The 21051-nt window shown below is 51.4% G+C and overlaps 1 protein-coding gene across 2 annotated transcripts in view; it reads right to left on the bottom strand.

The window, feature by feature from the left end:
- Positions 1-3668: 3668 nt before the first annotated feature.
- The window catches only part of MAPRE3 (microtubule associated protein RP/EB family member 3), a 52435-nt gene continuing 35052 nt past the window's right edge, over positions 3669-21051 (bottom strand). Inside the window, exons 2-7 of one of the 2 annotated variants that reach the window (XM_080812745.1) lie at positions 8208-8335; positions 7439-7584; positions 6662-6818; positions 5164-5318; positions 4885-5037; positions 3669-4621 (exon numbers count right to left, since the gene is read on the bottom strand). In XM_080812745.1, the coding sequence (XP_080668871.1) occupies positions 4553-4621; positions 4885-5037; positions 5164-5318; positions 6662-6818; positions 7439-7584; positions 8208-8328 (801 nt within the window). In that variant the 5' untranslated portion in view covers positions 8329-8335 and the 3' untranslated portion in view covers positions 3669-4552. Of the gene's footprint in view, positions 4622-4884; positions 5038-5163; positions 5319-6616; positions 6819-7438; positions 7585-8207; positions 8336-21051 lie in introns of both variants that reach the window. The other variant, XM_080812744.1, reaches the window with a different exon arrangement.

Raw genomic sequence — 21051 nt, 5'->3', positions numbered from 1 at the left:
AGTCCCAAGTCCCAGATGTGTCAGGGAATAATCAAGGGCCCCTGACCTGAGGAACTAGTCCAGCAGGTTAGTGCTGACATCCACTATCCCTGGAGGGCCTTCCGCCATGCTTATAGTACCCAGTGGGACCTCAACATTTAAAGCATTCCGGCAGAGGAGGATGAGGGGAGGAGAAATGAAAGTAGTTTATTACAATTAAGGAAATGTGTTGGGGTGCCTGGGTGACTCAGTGGGTTAAAGCCTCTGCCTTCAGCTCGGGTCATGGTCCTGGGGTCCTGGAATCAAGCCCCACATCGGGCTCTCTGCTGGGCGGGGAGCCTGTTTCCCTCTCTCTCTCTCTGTCTGCCTCTCTGCCTATTTGTGATCTCTGTCTGTCAAATGGATAAATAAAATCTTTAAAAAAAAAAAAAAAGGAAATATGTCATTTCATGTATGCTCCTACATCTGAGAATGAGATGCCTATCTACCATACTGAGGTGCAAGCCAGGCAAGCCCTTATAGTTAAGAGCAAATAGAGTCCAGATTCCTATGGACGAACAGCTTGAGGACTGAGGAGTTTCTTAGGAAAGAGATTAGAGAAAACTTCCTAAAAGAGGCGGCCTTTGAAATGCGGAATGGGAGAATTTTTTCTGGTTGGGGGATCAGGACAGGTCAAGAGAATTGGCCAGTTGTATGGATTTATTGATTTAAGTGAAGGCCTAAAGGTAGGACAAGAAAGGGCAAAGCTGGGAAACAGAAAGTAGTTCAGCATGGTGGTGCTTGATGGGATTTGGGAGGTGAAGAAGGTTGGAAAGGGTGTGGTCTGTGATAAGCTGTGGTCTGCTGAATGTGGACTGGGGGACCAGTGAGAAAAGTGGCACGAGCCACTGTTTCAGAAAGGTGAATGGAAATATGTGAAGGATGGGGTATGGGTGGGCGGGGGGAAGTCAGGAGATGGGAGATGACTGGCTCTGGCTGCGTCCGGCTTGTCCTCCAGCCCCTTCTGGTCTGACTGTGGCTGACTTTGCCTCAGGTTGCTCTGAGATAGAGCGCTTTTGCCAAGGACGATAATTGAACAGATCATGATTCAGTTCATTTTTCAGATCATTGGTTTAGCTCTACTTAGAGTCTAGCATCAATATCCCCTTTGCTCAACCCTTCTGTGTCACATGTATGGTCACAGAGGAGACGCTGTTTTCTGAAAAGAAAGAGAACGAGCTTTCCATGGAGGTAAAGAAGGGGTCTGCTCCATGGTGGGGATATATAAAAGGGTGGGAGGGACTTTCTTTGCTATCTTTCCTTGGACTGGTCTGGTTGGTAATTGATTGTACCTTGGCATCTAGGGGTTAGGAGTCACTCATTATTTTTCCTGTAGCATTTCCTAAGAACCTTCTCTACCTAGGCACCTGGCACTGTGCTGGGTAGAGCTGGAGGATTCGTCTCACTTGCTCGGGAGCAGCTCGAAGCCTGTGTGAGACACAAATGTGTAAACAGAAAATTATAGTTTGTCATCTTCAGTGGTCTGCGAGAAAGACACACTTAGTATGAGGGTCCTGGGAAGAGGTGGAGGTGGCAGTGGCTTTGTATCCCTGAACTCTGGATGTTTAAGAGCAGCCTCAGACGCCAGCCATGGACATGGGCTGGAGCAGGTACCCACCCACATGGGGTTTGAGGGAAGAATCAAAAGATGTGGGGTCAAGGAGGACAGGTGGGTGTCTAGTGTGGGGGCGAGAAGAAGGGTGAGCCCGCTGAAGCTGAGTTTGACCTACTGCGTTAGCTTTCTATTGCTGCTGTAACAAATTGACATAAGCCTAGTGGATTAAAACAACACACACTTATTATCTTATAGTTCTATATATCTTACAGTTCTAGAAGAATCTGTCAGGGTCTCACTGTGCTACAATACCATGTCTGCAGGGTCCTTTCTGGGGACTCCACGGGAGTATCTGTTTTCTTGCCTTTCCCAGCCTCTAAAAGCTGCCTGCGTTTCTTTGCTCAGGCCCCTTCTGTCTTCAAAGCCAGTGACAGCATACTGAGTCCTGTTCACATGGCATCACTCCAACCTCCTCTTCTGTCCCCCTTCCACTTGTATGGACCCTGTGATTTCACTGAGCCCCTCTGGATAACCCACCATCCTCTCCTTATTTTAAGGTCAACTGATCAGTGATTTAATTCTACTTGGAATCTTAATTCCCCTTTGCTATGCAACCTAACACATTCCCAGCTCAGGGAGTTATGACATGGATACCTCTGGGGGGAGGCATTATTCCGCCTACCACACCCACTTAGATGGCAGCGTGAGGTCTTGGCCTGAAGATGAACTTTGGGTAACATTGAACAACTACTTTATTTTCTTATAGTATCTACATGGAATAATGGAGGGAAAGCCCTTTAAAATTAGGCAAGGGAGGGGCTTAGGTGGCTCAATTGGTGAAGCGTCTGACTGTTGGTTTTGGCTCAGGGCATGAGCTCAGGGTCTTGGGATGGACCCCTGCATCAGGCTCTGCACTCAGTGAGGAGTCTGCTTGGGATTCTCTGCCCCCCCCTTAAATAAATGGATAAATCTTTAAAAAAAAATTAGGCAAGGGCGTTAAAAGCAGGCAAGGAATTACAGGGGGAGAAAACCAGAATAGGGCCAGAAGAATCTACGTTAGGGTGGGAGCCAAAAGGAGGAGGTGAAGTGAATGAGGGATGAACGAATTACTTCTTTAAGACTTCTGTCTGGAGTTATCAGAGAAATGGCGGTGGTCTGGAGGAGGCGCATGGAGCAGGGGCACGGAAGAAACATGGCCCCAATTTGATCATGTTCAGGATGGTGAAGAGACACCTACCAGGACTACCAGCCCATTGCTAGAGAACATTCTGGAGGTCCCACCTCTGTGGTCTTTGGGGATGAGTGCCAAATCAGGAGTTGGGAGGTCTGAATTCTAACCCAGATTTTTACCACCTGGAGCAAGTCATGTCACATGCAGGGCTTGGTCCCTTCATCAATAAGTGCGGGTCTGATAGAGAGGATGGCTTTGTTTGAGCGAGTTTGGCTCGCACATTCGTTACAGTACCCTTGGTCCCTGTTGGGCTTCCAGGACGTTCTTAACTATGGGCCTTTGCTGGGGCATGCACCGGGAGGGTAGGGCTTTGCAGACGATGTGAAAGTCTTGCTGACTCCAGGTTCCCATTAGAGCCTGTTCTACAGAAAGGACCACTCAGGCTTTGCTGTCCTTCGGGGTTCAGCACTCACAGCTGCTTGCTCTTTGTAACCCACTCCACTCTCTCCTTGTCCCCAGCTGGATCGCTGTTGGGAGGGATGTGAGCTTTGACAACGGGTGGGGCACATCATGTGGCCAGACTGGCCGGAAGGAGATTGAAACAAAGCACCTCTTGGCCAGGCCACCCTGTTACTCCCCCCACCCCCAGCCACCTTTGTCACAGCCACGGCCCCACACTTTGTTCCTCCAGAGCGACTGGGGGTCGCGGACTCCACGTCTTCCTCCCCTTACAGCCTCCGGACCAGAGTTGAGAGATGGGGATGAGGTTAGAGCTGGGCTTTGAGGCCAAGTGCCAATGGCAGTTTCTAGGCCTGACGGAGGGTGGCAGCCTCGCTGTGCTCCAACCACCTCCGGAGAGGGAAGTGTTTGGGAAGAGAGAAGCATTGAGACCCAGGCCGTGGCCCCGGTGAGGGAGACAGGGCATGGACTTTTACCACACAAGTTTATTTAAATAAAAGTGAACACATATGCAGGCTGGGTGGCCCGAGGGGATCGGGGTCGGCGGGGGAGGGCAGATGGGAGGCAGACGGACAGGAGGGTCCAAGCAGAGTCTGTGTGGTATGAACCAAGCTGCGGGAGGAGTGGCTGGGGGCCTCGGGGCAGTGCTGGGCTTCAGTGCTGGGGGCCGGGGGCCGAGGGTGGGGGAGCCTGGTGCCAGGAGGTCATTTTCATCCCTCACATGCTCCCCTCCCTCTCCCTGACGACCGAGGCCTAAGGCACCCCCCCTCAGTCCCCCTTATCCCTCTCCTGACATCAGCCTTCCCCTCAACTACTGGGAAGTCAAAAGACAAAATAAATAAGAACAGGGGAGTCCTGCCACGGCTCCCAGCACCAGGGAAGGGAAGCCAAGCCAGGCACACTGCCCCGGAGCCCCGTGCTGTCAGCCCTGGGAAAAGAACAGGTAAAGTGCAAGGAAAATCCAGTAAGTAAAAATATACCAATGACTTTGTCAAATATACAGCTGCTGGCTGTCAGGGGAGCAGGCGGCTGGCTGGGGCGGGGGGCAGCAGTAGCCTCCGCACCCCGGGAAGTGTTGGCCAACACAGCGTAGAGACAACGGAAATAAATAGGGATATGGAGGAGTGGACGGAGGCCTCGCCCGCTGGGCTGGTGCCAGCAGCATGGGGCCTCTGCCTGCTCACCTGCCCCTTCCCCGCGAGCCCCCGCTCCTTGCCTGACTCCCCAGTGCTGCGGCACTGACACAAAGCACCCGGGGCCGACAGGCTGTAAGGAAAGGATTATAATGTGGGGGGGACCGGGAGGGGAGGCACGGGAAGCCGTGCAGTCAGCTAGGGCTGGAGCCGCCCTCAGTACTCGTCCTGGTCTTCCTGTTGGTGTTCCTCAATCTCATCGTCCTCAGGGGGTGCAAATCCTTCCTGGAGGGTGGGAAAGGAGAGGGAAGTGGTGAGCCAGCCGGGCCAGGCAGAGGGGAGACGGCTGCCTGATGCTCGGGAGCAAGGGCCGAGTTCCAGTCCCCCTTCCCGGCTGATCGTTATGTGGCCTTAGGCTCTGACATCAGCTGGCTCTCCTCACTGTGTTCCCTCAGGCCCCTCGGGTGCCACCCCTTGTGGTTGTCATGGGGCAGGATGCGGCCAGGCCCAGTGGGTCTGGGACGGGAGCGGGTGCAGGCAGAGCTCACCTCAGTGGCATAGAGAATGCCAATGATGCCCGAGATAACGGGGCTGTTCTCACTTTCATGCTCCTGGCAGATGAGCTCGATGTCTCGAAGTTTGCTGAAGTAGAAGTCACGCTCCTTCTCCAGCCCATCCACGGTCAGCTTCAAGTCCAATAGCTGCTCGGGGACAAGGGGGTGTTCAGGCCAGAGATCCCTGCCTCAGACTCCCCTTCCTGTCCTGATGCCCAAGGGCCTGACTTTTTGTCGAGGGCTCGCTCGGCCGCCCTTGCCCACCCTCCTCACCTGCTGGTTGAGTTCAAGAATCTGGGCATCGGTCTCATGGCCGCCGTTCCGGGCCGATGGGGGATTCTTCCGGAGGATGCAGGGTGGGGCCACATTGCTCAGCCGACCGCTGGTCTGCATATTTTTGGGGCCTGTGGGGGACGTCCTCTGGGGAACTGCCCAGGGGAGAGAAATCGGATGGGGTCACGTGAGCCCACAGCTCACGTGGCATGAGACGGCCTGGCGTGAAGGCTGCAGGGCAGGCCCATGCGAAAGGCAGGCACTCTTGCCCTCCCCTCTTCTCCCACTCAGGAGGGCCATCTACATCCAGGCCTCAAGCCATGGCCACACGGACACCACAGCAGCTGGGCAGCTCTTTGGCAAGCCTGGGAGAGCAGGGGGTTCAGGGAAGTAAAGACGGTATGAGGCGTGGGGAGGGAGGAGAGCTGGCCTGAGGGAGAGGTGAGGGGAAGTGGGAAGGCGAATCTGGGAAGTGGGGCCGGGAGGGTTGGGCCTCTTGTCCTGTCAGCCAGAGTCTGAGGAAGAGCCGCTGGGGCAGGGTCTCAGATCTGGGACTTGCTGGGTTTTCCTACCAGAAGCCCTGCCCTCCCTGTGGGTGACCTTGGAGTCTCAGGGCCCCAAGGCCCTCCCAGGCTCCCTGCCTCAGGACGGGCTCTGTGCTCTGTGCTGGGCCTGATTCAGGGCCCCCAGCTCCTCCCCCGCAGGCCGGGCATGCTGTGGCCACTTGTCTTCTAGCTATGGCCGCTCCCTAGTCAGAGCTGGCTGCTTCTAACGCAAAGCAAGCAGGTGAATGGGGGCAGGCCCAGGCGGGGCAGCAGCGCAAACGGAGGAGCGGCTCTGCTATGACGGGTTCAGATGCTGGGGCTGCTCCTGTCTCTTCCTCTCCCCAGCCCTCTTGTCCCCCAAAGGCCCTATCGCTTCTCTCCCTTCTCTTCTAGAACCCAGACAAAGCTTCCTTTCAAAAGACTCCTCTTTTGAGGACTTCAGGCTATGGACCTTCAGAGTCAGGGAAGACGTGATCCCAGTGGGGGAAGCTCGGCAAACTCCTGTCCCTGGGCGTCCAGTGGGCAGGGGGCAAGAAAGGTGTGTGCTGCTGGCACCAGGCCCTTGGCCTGGAAGGACCTGGACAGACGAACCGTGCCACATGCCGCCCCGTCATCTCGAGGCCAACAGCTTAGCTCACGCTACCAGAGCAAGTGCCCTGGGCCTCCCACGGCCACTGCTCCCGTGGCTGGTGCCGGTGGCTCTCCGTCTGTAGCCATCTTTGCGGCCCTGTCTTCCCTACTGTGACTCCCCCTGGTCTAGGCGGGCAGCAGGCGGCGTCATCTGAACTCCGTGATAACAGTCTCCTCTAGGCTGGCAGGGCCGGGCCGGTGGCCCAGGGGGCGCTCCTGGCTGTGGAGCCCCGCCGGCCCGGCCCCCCACACTCCCTCCCCCAGCTCGGGCACGTTACCTGCTGTGCCAATGAGTTTCTTGGATTTGTTGAAGATCTGATCACCTGGGTTAGGAGGTGGCGCTACGTCCTGGCCCTGCCGCGCCAGCAGAGGGTTGTAATCCTTTCCATCATAGTTTGCGTCAAAGAATTTCTTAAACCACTGAATAAACTCAAAATTATCTTGGAATTTTCCTTTCACTAATTTCTCTACGGGAATTATCTGAAATAGACCACACAAGCAGAGAACTTTAGCCACCTGCTGCCGTAGGGCTGCCTTCCTCGGTGAGAGGGCCACTGCTCTCAGGAAAGCCAGCCCCTGGGCTGCAGCGTCCTCCTTCTCCACAGGGGGGCCCCCTCCCGTGGCAGGGAGCAGCCGAGCAGGCTGTGGCCCTGGGCCGGGATCCAGGGCCAGCCCTCTCCTCCAGGCCCCTGGGGTCACCCTGTGAGGAGGTGTCCCTCCGTGCTGCCGCGTGCATGGGGGGTGGGGGCTGTTGGAACCCGGGGCTGCGGGCCACTGAGGCAGGAGAGTGAGCCCAGAGACTTTTCTTAGGCCCTACAGAGAAGGAACTTCATAGAAGCCGTTAGACTGAGCCTCAGTTGCTGAGGTGGATGGGATCCAGAGAGAAGGAAGGGGCAGGCATGTTGTCAGGATGGGGTGTCAAGTGTGGGGTTTCCCACCATGCCTTGAGCTGGGGGAACATTCCCTCTGGAAAGGAGGGGCGTGGAGAGAGGCGTGAGAGCTGGAATGACCCCAGCAGCCCCCGCCGCCCCGGCTGGCAGGCCGTCTTCTTCCCCAGGGTCACACAGCTCCTCAGGGCCCCCCGGAGCGCAGGCACCTACTTTGTCAACACCCATCTTCTTGAAAGCTGCTTGCAGCACCTTGAAGTTGTGGATGTATTCATGCTCTAGTTTGGCCTGGAACTTCACCTTCCTCAAGTGCACACAGCCAGGGAAGAGCATGTCCATGAACTGGCAGTAGGCTGCCCCTGCAGAGACGCACAGCTGCCTGAGGGTGTCTGGTCGCCCCCTGCCGGGGCTCCTCGCTTCCCCTTGCCCAGGCCCTGTGCTGGCCCTCTGCTCCAAATGACCCAGTGTCTTCTCTCTCCTTGTCCTGTTCTGGCCAGAGTCCCCCCAGCTTTCCAGGAATGAGAACAATTACTCCGGACTGACATGGTCACGTACAAGCGTCGCACCAAACATTGTATGTACGGAATGCCATCGTGCCAGCGGCCCTAGTTTGACAGGGCATGTGGTCTCCATTTTACAGACGGGAAAACTGAGACCCAGTGATTTGTCCGGGCTTGCACTGTGAGAAGAGCTGAGATTTGGGCCCCGAGTGGCTAGTCTGGACCTCATGCTATTACCCTCTGGCTTCCCTGCCTGTCCTAGCTCTTGATACCCCACTGGCCCGCCTGTCCTGCAGCCCTTCCCTGAGCCTCTCCTGCTCTTTACTTTTGATGTTCCGTGAGACCCTCATTTCCTTCACCTCCAAACACTCTGACTAGTTCAGGGCTCTGCAGCTCTCCTCCATCCTGATTACAAACTATGTTGTCTGCCGTCGCCCTTATGCCTCCCACCTTCCCTCCCCTTCCCACTCACAGGCTCCTACCTGAACAGAGCTGTTCTATCTTGGTATAATTGAGGTGCAGGGAGTCATTGACCCATGCAAGCATATCATGGCGACTCAGATTTTCACTGGTCACGGATGTGGAGTACACATTGACGGCCATACCCCAGCTGCAAAGAAAGAAGACAGGCAAGGTCAGCACCCGGGGTGCTCGAGCTGTTCTTTAACTGTAAGGAGAGAAAGAGCCAGGTAATCCCTGGGGAAGTGAAACGCGTCTTCCGCTAGCCCAGCCTTGCAGTTTTCCCTCCTGGAAAACTCTGCAGGCATCTCACTCTTCAGCCATTTCCCGAGTGTCTACTACGTGCCAGACGTGTGCTAAGGAACGGGTGATGCGGTAAGAAGTCATCTCTGCCTTCAAGCAGTTTACAGACAGGCACATCCTTCCAGCAGGGAGTGACGGGGCAGAAAAAGCAGCGCGCACAAAGTTTAGAGGCAGCACGAAGGTTGCAGTGATCTCTTCGGCCTGACAAGGTCAGCAAAGGCTTCAGGGCAGAGACGCTGGAGTCTGAGAGAACTAGGAATTTTCCAAACATACGAGGGATGGGGTAGAATGTATCGTGGGCCCAAGAACTAGCAAGAACAAAGGCATGGCCTATTCTGGGACTCTGAGTTGTCCAGCAGGCCTGGGGAGCAGGTTTTTGTGCTGGGGTGTGGTACAGTGGGGTTGGCAGGGACAGACTGCAAAGGGCTTTGTTTTTCACGAGGAGTCTGGACTTTCTGTTCAGACGACCGGAAGCCATTAGAGGATTTTAAACAAGCAGTAACCTGACCGGATTTGTGTTTTAGAAAGCTGACTAACCCTCTGGCTCTCCTTTGACTTCAAACCCCATACTTCTGTGGCAGATAGCTTGCTCTCTGACCCACACGCACCTACATTCTACACTACAGGTACCTACAATCTAGAACCTCTCCTCAATACAGGCTTCTGCTCTTGTCTTCATTATCCCAGCGAATGTCACCACCAGCCACTCAGTCACTCAGTCACGCACATTAGAAACCTGGCGGTTGTCCTCCACAGCCCTCCTCCCCCTCACTCTCATATCCAGTCATTCATCAGGTCGGGCAGCTCTGCGGCCTCAGGGTGGGCTCAGCGGGGGCTCTTCCCACCTCTCCTGCTGCCTTGGGGGTTATGCACGCGTGCTCTCTGGCCAAGGCCAGCAGTAGCCTCCTCAAGTCCACCCGGCTTCCAGTCTCTCTCCTAGCCCGTCCCCGATGCTCCTGCAATCAGAATCTGTGTAAAAGCAGCCTGAACCACACCACTACCCACCGCAGTCATGAACGAGACACCCATTGGCTGAATTCGCCTTGCAGACTTGAGCTGCTCAGTACTCACAGTGTGGTAAACATTTCTGAATCAGTGCCCAATAGCTTAACGTTGGGACATCTCACATAAACGACCTGCAGAGAAGCCAGGTTTCTGGCTTCTTTTGGGCAACCCTCGTATTTGTTCCTGCACAGCCACCAATGGTGGGAGCTGGGCAGAGGCGCCCTCTACTGGCCAGCGGGCGTGAGCTCCTCCTGGCCCTCCCCTGCCCCCAGCCGCGACCGACGGCGGCGGCAGAGGGAGGCCAGGGTCAGGGGCTGTTTATCCCTGACTCGCCCTGTTAAGAGGGAAATGTATCTTGTAACTAGGTCTTTATCAGAAGTGGAGAAACAGAAAACAGACGAAAGCACAGCATATTCTGAGAATTGTGAGTGCTTATTTCCGGAGTGAAGAATATTTCTCTAGATTTAATACACAAACTGTCTCTGTGAAGGAAAACTATGCCCAGACCACTCCCGGGTCCCCTGGAGGCACCCACCCTTATCATGGGAACCTCCCCACCACTAATCAGACTCCTAAATGGGCCCCACCTCTCCAGCCTCTCTCTCACTTTGCTCCCCAAGTTGGGAGCCACCAGCAGCTGCCTACTTTGTCTGGAATGCTGCCCCCACTCCAGAGTCCACTCATTCTCTACTCCCATGGTTCTCAAACTGTGGTCCGTGGAGCAGCTTGCTAGAAATTCCAATTCTTAAGCCCCACCCCAGACCTACTGTGTCAGAATCTGCACCTGACCAAGAGGACCGGAGAGTCTGGGGGTGCAAACTGGAGAAGCCGCTGCAGAGAGGAGCCTCCGGCAGCGCGCACTAGGCTGCACTCCCTTGTGGCCCCCGCTGCACATGTACACCACGGAGCCTCATTAGATGCACGTTTAACTTCAGGGACGTTTTGGAGAAAAATCAAGAGAGAAACCTTTTTGTTCTGTCCTACATTGCCCTGGGGAAGGGAGGCCAGGCAGGCCAAAAAGCCAACAGAAACACAAATTATTGCCTTGGGAGCTTCCAAGGGCTCAGAAGCCTGGAATTCCAGAGATTTCCGCGGGTTTTCTGATGGTACTTGCGTCTCCTATTACACAGGGTTTTGAGCCCAGTGCCTTGTATTCTGACCCTTGTTCTAACCACAGGACTTGTTTAAATGCCTGCCCCCTTGTCCGTAAGAGCCTTGAAACCAGGAGTGGGGTTTCCAGGCCCGTCACAGACAGGCAAGGTATTCAGCAAATGTGTTGAATGACTGAGTGATGCCTCCTCACGGCCTCTCTTCTTTCTGATCATCTTTTCACTGCTTCTGGCCTGGCCCCCCTCCCCCACTCATCTTGAGGCTGGGATGTTGGCGTCATGTCCTCCAGGACACTGTCTCTGAACCCTGTGCATGGGGACATGCCCTGCCCCTCTCTGTTCCTACAGGACCCCTGAGCATGCTGTCACAGCATGGCAGTTGTATGTCTGTCCCTTCCACCTGAATGTAAGCTCTTCAATGGCCAGGCCATGCTCCATTCACCTGTGCGGTCCAGACCAATTCCCCAGGGACAGTAACTGCAGAGACTGGATTTAGGAGAGTGCTTCTGCGTTTCTAGGAAACTCACCTAGAGTGACGTCAGAAAGCTAGCTGACATGGATGGACACCAAACTTGACTGGGTAGGGTCGAGGGAAGGGCATTTTATTCTGATGAGTATTTAGTTAGGGACTGTGAGAAATAGGAAAGATTTGCCCCCATCCTTCGGGGATATATAGTCTTACTGGGGAGACAAACACAAAGGAGAAGAGTATAACCAAATGCCCCCTAAGTGTGTGAAGCAGTAGGTGTGACAGGAAGTCAGAAAGGAAAGCATGTAGAGTGAGAGAGAAATGGGCTTGAACGGCCCCCACAGGAGTGGTCAGCCCCGGCAGGCATCCAGGGGACTTGCAGAGCCCTGCCGAGCTGAGGGCAGAGGGCATGAGCTATTTTGGATACTGGCCTTCCACGAGCTCCAGGGATTATTTCTCCCCAAGGCCCCCGGGGCAGGGTGATTCAGGGGACGGGGGTGGGGATAGGTGGGAGCTGTGGTTCTGCACTCTGCTAGGCCTCCCAGAGTCTGGGCTGGTCAGGACTGGTCCTGGGAGGTAAAGGGGAGGGGGTCTTAGGTTGGCCCTGGGAGTTCCTGAGCCACTTTAGGGATTTTTTTTTTTCCTGTTTAGCGTATATGAGTTTCAAGGGCTGATTACTCAATAAAAGCAGAGGCATTGGTCTAGCTCAAAATTAGTTCTTCAGGTTTTGACTGAAATCGTTTGAGCTTCAAGGGTCTTCCAGCCTGAGGGCAGCCTTCTTGGGGTTCGATGGGACTGGACAGGGGATGGTCCACACTGTTTACTAGAAGAGCATATCAGATTTTCCTGCAGAGACTTCCTAGTAGGCCAGAGTAAAGCCCCAGTGCATATGTGTGTGTATAACTATATACGTATTATATACAACTATATTATATATGTTGTGGATATAACTATATATAATATACTACATATCCAATTTTTCAGTATGTATTTATATATAATACATAACATATGCAGCGTATTACACACAGTTGATCCTTGAACAATACAGGGGTTAAGGGAACTGATGCCCCGCACAGCTGCAAATGTGTGTATAAGTTTTGACTCCCTCAAAAATTTAACTAACAGTCTACTGTTGACCAAAAACCTTACTGATGACATAAACAGTTGATCAACATATATGTTATATGGATTATATACTGTATTCTTAGAATAAAGTGAGCTAGACAAAAGAAAATGTTATTAAGAAAATCACAAGGAAGAAAAAGTGTATTTATAGTTCCGTACTATATTTCTGGAAAAATATAAGTGGACCTGTGCAGTTCAAACCTGTGTTGTTCAAGAGTCACCTATATACAGTGACACACACACACACACACACACACACACACACCCGCACACACACTGCAGGTGATTCTGGTGCTCAGCCAGATGCTAGGACACTGCCCTCATCAGACACAGGAGCATACCTTGGACTGACCGGCCTGCACCGCAGAGGCAAAGGCTGGGATATGGCATGTTTTGCTACCTCCCTGGGGGGAAAGTGTTAGCCATCTTCCTCCTTGGTGCATAGGAAACATTCCCCGTTTTCCTTCTAGAATACAAGTAAATACCTTGCTATCAGAGCTCCTACCGTCACCAAGAGCTACCCAGGAACTTGAAAAATGCCAAAGTCTTCTGGGCCAGAAATTCCCAATTCTGTCTGCGCCTCATGATGGGAGCGCATTTTTCACAGCTTTGATCAGTCTGAATCTAGTGTCCCCAAGGTGGCAACAGGGCGTGTAAGAAGGAAGTTGGGGGAAAAAAATGTCTGCTTTCAGGGCCAACAATCCTGTTGTTGCTTCCTCTGGGGCTTTTGGGAAAGTGGATGGGGTGGGGTGGGAGGCTGATACTAAGAACAGAGCCATTACCTCCACTCAGGACTGGCTATTCTCTACCTTGGCCGGGGTAGAGGACTCACCTGAGGCATCCAGGGGTCTCTGCAAAGATTTTCTGTCACACTTGCTAGAGGGTCACAAAGAAGCAGCCTCCTAGTTCCCTTACCTCTCATCCTGATAGGGAGGGCAGGATTTCATCTTCCTTTGCTAGATTTGACCCTGTAAATACAACTAAATAATGGCCAGCAGGTGGCACCCAGGTCCTGAGCAAAGCCTCCTCAAAACATTTCCCCCATTCCCAAATTCTCCTCTCCCTAGCTAGATTTAGAAAAAAGAGAGCCCCTAACTTTGATCTGGTCCCCCAAAGAGGAAAGCCTGGTTCCGTCAAAGGCTCGTGGTATCAGGGCATGGGGGTGGTCTAGTGGAGTGCTTAGTTCTGACCTGGATGTCCTCTAAGAACTGGACCAGCTGGAGTGGCCTGGAACATTGCGTCTAAGATTCTGGACTGAGGGGCGCCTGGGTGGCTCAGTGGGTTAAAGCCTCTGCTTTCAGCTCAGGTCATGATCCTGGGGTCCTGGGATCGAGCCCCGCATCGGGCTCTCTGCTCGGCAGGGAACCTGCTTCCTCCTCTCTCTCTGCCTGCCTCTCTGCCTGCTTGTGATCTCTGCCTGTCAAATAAATAAATAAAAATCTTAAAAAAAAAAAAAAGATTCTGGACTGAACTACACCAACCTCCCTATGCCTCAAAGCCACACGTTAAACTCATCAATTGGTCCCACTTCTGATTTGTATTGGGTGTTAACTCAGACCTAGACTCAAACCAGACCAGCTTCTGGCGGCAAAGATACATAAGGCATTTACCCAAGCATCTGGCTCTGTGCGGTCTAATTGCCTCCACTTACAGTAGAGAAATGGTCTGAGAAAACTCTTTTAAGTTAACACAACCGTTACCAAGTTGCTGTCCCTCTTCTGAGAGAATGGTAGTCAACCATACCAGGTGTCAAGCTCTGTTCCAAAAGCTACCATAGTGGGGGTCTTCCCTGTCCCTTTGTTTCTACCATCATCTCTGGCACACGGTGACTGTCAAGGGAAATAACCTGATTGGGTTGTGGCATGTCACCCGCCGAGTTAGCTGGAAACCCCATTCCAGGATCAGACTGAGAATGTGGCCTTAGGAAAAGCCTGCTCTTCAGGACCTTGACTCTGGCTACCAGGACTGCAGTCATGGGAAAGACAAGTTGAGGAGCTTTAATCTGGTGATTTTGCTAAATCATTTCCTATGCTAGGACCATAAGGTTCCGGGTACATTTACTGGTGATGGGAAAGGTGGTTACAGCTCTCACCAGGGACGTGACGCTACTGACAATTCTGTGGCCTAAGGCCTTGGAAACAGCCAAGACTAAATCTCATTCTCCCATGGTCAGAGGAGTTTCTAGAAACCATCCAATTCCTTCCCAGATACCTAGGATGACATTAGCTCTACGTACTTCTATTCCTAAATCATCAATAAGTCTGTGGAACTCTGAAAGCAAACATTCCAATATTTAATAACGGTATCACAAGCCTAAATTTGATTCTGGCTTTTTGTTTCCAAGTACCTCAGTGGGAATCCACCTTCCACAAATGCGTTTTTAAGATAATTCAGGGGTCCCCAGTTCTTTGGTCCCTAGGAGAGCCCACTGCAGTTCTCAGGACTTTACCCTCTGTCTAGCAGGGCCGTGGCAGACCAGGTCTTTCAGCTCTGCAGTGGGTCCTGGGCAGGCCTTCAGCAGCCTCCAAAAATGTGCTACTTTAAGAATACTGATCTCCAGGCAGAACACTTGGATTCAAATCCTGGCTCTAACATTTCCTAGCAGTTTGGCTTTGGGCCTCAGTTTCCTCATGTATAAAATGGGGACAGTTCCCACCGCTCAGAGGCTTACCAAGCACTGAGCAGAGCCTAGCACACAGTATATTTCAGTGTCACCAGTGTCACTGGGACAGACAGTGAGAATCCAAGGGCCCTTGTTTGAGAAGGCAGCTGCCCAGCACATATCCAGCTTCAGGTCGCCGAGCCCAAGGAAGGGCAGTCCAGGAAGGAGACACTACAGAACTCTGCCCTTTCTGCCTGGGGACAGCCATCTGGGCTTCCCGAAGCTGGGCCTCTGATCTCAATCCCTCCCCAACTCCAGATTTCCCAACTGTTTGGCTTTGTAGATGCCATCCTACCGGCCAGGAGAACTGGAACAGGCACTGTGGGATCAGAGGACGACTGAGGAGTCTGCCAAAACGTTTTCCGCTCCTGATGTAGGGCTATGCCCATTGTCACTGGGCTAACCCTTCCTGCCCAGGCCCAGGGGGGCTGAAGTCACTGGAAAATCTGCAGAATTGCTACCCCTGGTGCCCTTAGGTCACACATCCAGGTTATTCTGGGGTTGCATGGAGGCAATATGCGCAGGCAGGCACGAAGGGTTCTGAGGGGCTAGAGGGGTCCTGCCGGCGGGTCACAAAGCCCTGGCAGGCCCAGCCAATCACCTTCGTCTCACGGCAGGGCAGGGACCTTACTCACAGGGAGGCTCAGCCTCTCGAAGCCGAATTAGTCCAAAGTGGTGGGTGCAGGGTGGGCAGGTGGGGTAGTTCCAGGGCTGGTGGGGAACCAGCACAAGCCCACTCCAGCAGATCCAGGCCAGGGATCTGGATGGTGTCCGTTCAGGTAGGGACTGGAGCTTCTCCAGGGTTCTGTTCTCACAACACTCTTAGTTCATGTGGCTGTCCTCTAAGGTCCTGAATCCCTCTGAGGTCCCAGCTACCAGGGTCCTGGACCTGCCCTGCTGAACAGTGATCTCAACTCAAGAGGCATCCCGGGGCCAGGCTGGGTAATGCTGCCGTATGGCCGTGGCTGCTGGTCAGCCCCTTTCTCCCTGGCCTGCTCTGGAGGGGTGGGCTGCTGGCCCCTGGGCGTTTAGCCTGAGGACAGACCGGGAGCAGGGCTGCAGTGGCTGCTGGGACATGCTGAAGAGAGAACGTTTGTTTCTGTGGCCCCAGTGTGTCTGTGTTTCCTTCATGATCCTTCACGCTTCAAAAGCGGGTCTGTGTCTCCGGAGGCACATAAAAGCCATGTCACTTTATCTTCCTTTAGGACGATGTTTCTTTAGACTGTGTGGCTTGCCGTTGTCACTGGGGCACGTGACATGTTCTCCCTCCCTCTGGAATGAGTGGATCTGACCAGTTGTTAAGCCTACCGTGCCTTGATCCCAAGTCAGCCCTCCTCCGCTCTCACTGCTCCTCCTGTCCCATAGCCAGTCCCTCTCAGAATTGCCTGGCTTTATTTCCTTGCCTTTTTGACAGACTGTCTATTTAATTCTCTAGCCTTGCCACCAGAAGGAATACCCTGGTGATGTCTAGAACAAACTCGACACGTTTCAGTGGTTGCGTTTCTGTCTTCTCATGAAGACTGTCATTCTTCAGGTCCCTGAGACTCTAGCTGCCTGCCGGGAAGGAGACAGTGGGCCTCCCTCAGGGGGGATATGCGCTGGAGCGGTACAGGAAGGCCTGCCTACTTTCCAATAGCTTCTCCCCTGGTCTACCACGGTTCCTGAAATTCCCACCACAAATGACACTCTCACGGTTTACAGACTTCATCTCCAAAAGACCTTAGTAATTATCTCAATTTTGAATATGAGGAAATGAAGGCTCTGGGTTCAAGTGGCTTGCTCAAGCTCAAGATCAACCACTGGCAAGGCTAGAGCATGAACCCGCCCGAACCCTATGCTCTCACTACACCCCTGCACCGTGGCGGGAAAAGTGATTTGATTTTGTACAGCTCCAGTGCATGACTTGCTCTGATTTAGGCCCCTGAGCAACAGAAGAGGGAAAAAGACATGTCAAAGGCTTTCTTCATTGGGTTTCTTTTTCCAAGCCACTGCGACATTGTCTTGATCTCAATCACCAAGTATATACTGACCACTGAGATAAGGTGCTGACTCTTTTTGAGGCACCATGAAGACATGGGATCATTTTAAGACATGGATCTTGTCCTGAAGAAGCCTTTGTTTGACTGAAAAAGTAAGAGTAACTCATAAAACGGTAAAGGGATCCCACAAACCAGAACATATGAAGTGCTCAACAGTGGAAGTACATTTGGCTTTTTAAGTGCTCCAAGACAGTGCAAAGGATGAGTGTGGGCTCAGTTAGATGATTTCTGGGAGAAGGTGGCCCCTAACTTGGCCCTTTAAAGATGACAGGGTATCAGAAAGCAGTGAAGAGAAAATGGGAAATTAGAGACGTGGGAAAGAAGTTGGTTGTGACTTTTATTTTTTAAAATGAGCCAAAGACCAGTGCTTGAATCTTAGAGGAATCTTAGGGGATGCGATCAAGAGAGGAGATGGGAGAGGGAGGGGATGCGTCAGGAGGCAAGGGAGGGATGGGTTTCAAGCAGGAGGTTATCTGCCCTGTTTAATGAAGTTACCGGACCTCTGATGGAGAAATGGCCATTAGATTGGGCAAGAAATGATGATGAAAGTCTGAGTCATCTTGCTGGGGGCTGGAGACAGAAGCTAGACCCGAAGACAGTTACGGAGTCCCAGATCATTGGCCCGGGCAGATGCTGAGCGGGGCGATCGGGGGTTTGTCATCCAGGGCATTTCTGTCTGCTGCCATGGTAGGTGGAGTAGCAGGCCACTTGCCTGCCAGGTGGGGACACCGCGCTGCTCTCAGTAAAAGCTGGAAGCTGCGTACAAGATTTCACGCAGGCCTGTGCTCCTCGTCTTGGACATCCCACCCTTCCTCCTCTAGAACCTGTATCCTGTTCTTAAGTTCTAGATCTTATCTGTCCAAGGAGACTCACAAATGCAACCTCGTGGTCTTTCTAAAGCTTCTTACAACACAGTGTCATGAATGAAAAGAAAGAATGGGAAATTTTTAAAATATAATAAAGTCTTAACGAAGCTGGACGTTTGAAAAATATTTTGAGAATTCATTTGCCACTGTGTTTCACTGTCCCCTTTTGATCTTTGGTTTCGTTGCACATCTTGTTGAAAAGTACTCTATTAAGGCAGGGTGGAATGCACAAAATTTATTATTATTATTATTTTAAAGATTTTATTTACTTATTTGACAAACAGATTACAAATAGGCAGAGAGACAGGTGGGGGGATGGGGGAAGCAGGCTCCCTGCCGAGCAGAGAGACTGATGTGGGGCTCAATCCCAGGATGCTGGGATCATGACCTGAGTCAAAGGCAGAGGCTTTAATCCACTGAGCCACCCAGGTACCCCGGACAAAATTTATTATTAAGGACTTTCCAGGGCCTCCGATTCAGTCCCTTGCATGTCGCCATTTAGGGAGCGTGTGTTCTAGGCACTGAGCCAGGTGCAGGGCCTATAGGAAGGAATGGGACCCAGTTGGGGCCCTCAAGGTGTTCACCGACCAGGGTCGGAGCTAGGCCAGTGAACAAATAACCAAATGTTCCACATTATGCTACAACCCCATAGGCAGGAAGGCGTGCTGTTGGAGCAACCCTGCTTCCTGGGCCAGGGACAGCTTTGTAGAGGAAGCATAGTTTGATGTGGGTCTTGAAGGAGAAGGTCATCAAACAGAGTGTTAAGAGGCGAGAAGAATGGACTGGAAAGAGGGAGAGGATTACAAATAGTTCACCCCAGAATGCATGCTGGGAGCAGGAGATGAGGTTAAAAAGGTAGACAGAAGCCACACACCAGGGGCTCTGTAAAGAGCTTTTTAGGTATTTTCAGGTATTTCATCCTGGGAGAAACTCATCAGGGTTTTTTTTTTTTTCCCCTCCTGGATATATTATATTTACAACAATACACAAATATTTGTAACAATGCTAGAGTTGAAAAACAGCATTGTTTCCAAATCAAAATTACAGCAAATGAAGTTATAGTGATTAGAAGCTGCATTAAACTTATAATTCTTGAGGCTTTATTTTATATTGTCTTTTCTAGTAAACACTGAAGAGATTCCCAAGTGCTGCTTTGCAGAAATCAGTGCCCTCCAAATTTTTGGAAACTCTTTATTTTGAAATAATTTTAGACTCAGAATTGCAAAATAGGACAAAGAATTCCCATGTATCCTCATCCAGCTTCCCCAATAACGTCTTACATAACAGTTGTGAAGGCCAGGAAGTTGACATTGGTACATTATTAACTAAGCTACAGACATTATTTGGATTTAATCAGTTTTTACATGCACTTCTTTTTTTGGTGTACAGTCTATGAAATTTTTAAAAAAGATTTATTTATTTGACAGAGAGAGAGAGATCACAAGTAGGCAGAGAGTGGGGGAAGCAGGCTCCCCATGGAGCAGAGACCCGGACGCCGGGCTCGATCCCAGGACCCCGAGATCATGACCTGAGCTGAAGGCAGAGGCTTAACCCACTGAGCCACCCAAGTGCCCCAGTCTATGAAATTCTATCACATGTGTAGATTCATATAATTACCACCCTACTAGGATGCAGAATTGTTCTATAATCTCAAGGAAACTCCCCTGTGTGGCCCCTCTATAGCCATGCCTTGTCCCCAACTCTAACCTGCATAATTTTATAATTTTAAGAATGCCATAGAAATGGAATTATATAGAACCCTTTGAGATTAGCTTTTCTCCCCCTCAGCATAATGCCTTCGGGTTCTATCCAAGTTGTTGCATAGAGAATCCTTTTTTCATGCTGAATAGTATTCCCAAAACAATGATTCACATTTGGATATACCAGGGTTTGCCCATTCACCCACTGAAGGATATCTGGATGTTAACAGTTTTTGGTGATTACAAAAAATCCTATGAGAACTTTCCTCAGTCTTTCTCTTGCTTTGTCCATGAAGGTGTGGCTCTGGGACAGATCTCTCCATGTTTTTCTGTCCTCTGGAACTACAGAGCTGGCTGGCGTTTGTAGTTGGGAGGCCGGGGCATTAGATTCGAGGGAGAGGCTGAGATAGGCCCACAAGCAACTCTTGGGGGACTGACTATTCCCCAAGCTATGCGGTGGTTCAATCTAACCCTAAGACTGCCCCCATAGGCCGGATTCTTGCTTCTTACATGACTCACTCTATAACCCAAATTTGTGAACTTATCTTCTTATGGCACAATTTTATCAAGGATAATTTAGAATTATAGTGGTCAATTTGGGGAGCATTCAATATGATCAAAATTGAGAAGGATAAAAAGGGGACTAAGTTTCAAACATTCAATTGTTTGCAGGATTATTGGGGCTGAATCCATTACGGTTCAGAATGGCCTGTCTAAATTCTACTCAAACTTGCACAATTTTGGAGCACTTGGGTGGCTCCGTTGTTGGGTGTCTGCCTTCAGCTAGGGTTGTGATCCCAGGGTTCGGGGACTGAGCCCTGAGTTGGGCTCCCTGCTCAGCAGGGGGCTTGCTTCTCCCTGTCCCACTCCCCTGCTTGTATTCCCTCTCTCGCTGTCTCTCCCTCTGTAAAATAAATGAATAAAATCTTAAAAAAAAAAAAAAAAGGCTGCACAATACCCTCTTAAAACTAAAGAAGGACTAAAATAGTCAAAAGCATAATAGAGAAAGGACTCATAATACCTTGAACAGTCCTTGTAACACCCCTACCCTTCAGTCAAGAAACCCAGTGGGTGGGGAAATGGATTTACTCAGGACCTTGGGGCCATAAACAGAATAGTCATTCTCTAACCAGAACTAAATACTTAAAAAAATTTTTTTTCCCTTATTTTTAAAAAAGATTTTATTTACTTGGGGCACCTGTGTGGCTCAGTTGTTAACTGTCTGCCTTCAGCTCAGGTCATGATCTCAGGGTCCTGGGATCGAGCCCCGCATCAGGCTCCCTGCTCAGCGGGAAGCCTGCTTTTTCCTCTCACACTCCCCCTGCTTGTATTTCCTCTCTCACTCTCTCTCTGTCAAATAAATAAATAAAATCTTTCAATAAATAAATACATAAAATCTTTTAAAAAAAGATTTTATGTATTTATTTTAGAGAGAGAGACACAGCACAGGAAGGAGGGGCAGAGAGACAGAATCTCAAGTAGGCTCCATGCTGAATGCAGAACCTGATGTGAGGCTCAATCCCAGTACCCTGAGATCATGACCTGGACTGAAACCAAGAGTTGGATGCCTAACTGACTGTGCCATC

The sequence above is a fragment of the Martes martes genome, assembly GCF_963455335.1.
Source record: "Martes martes genome assembly, chromosome: 9".
NCBI classification, from domain to species: domain Eukaryota; kingdom Metazoa; phylum Chordata; class Mammalia; order Carnivora; family Mustelidae; genus Martes; species Martes martes.
Note: the sequence above shows the minus strand (reverse complement) of the source record. Positions and strands in the feature narration are given on the sequence as shown.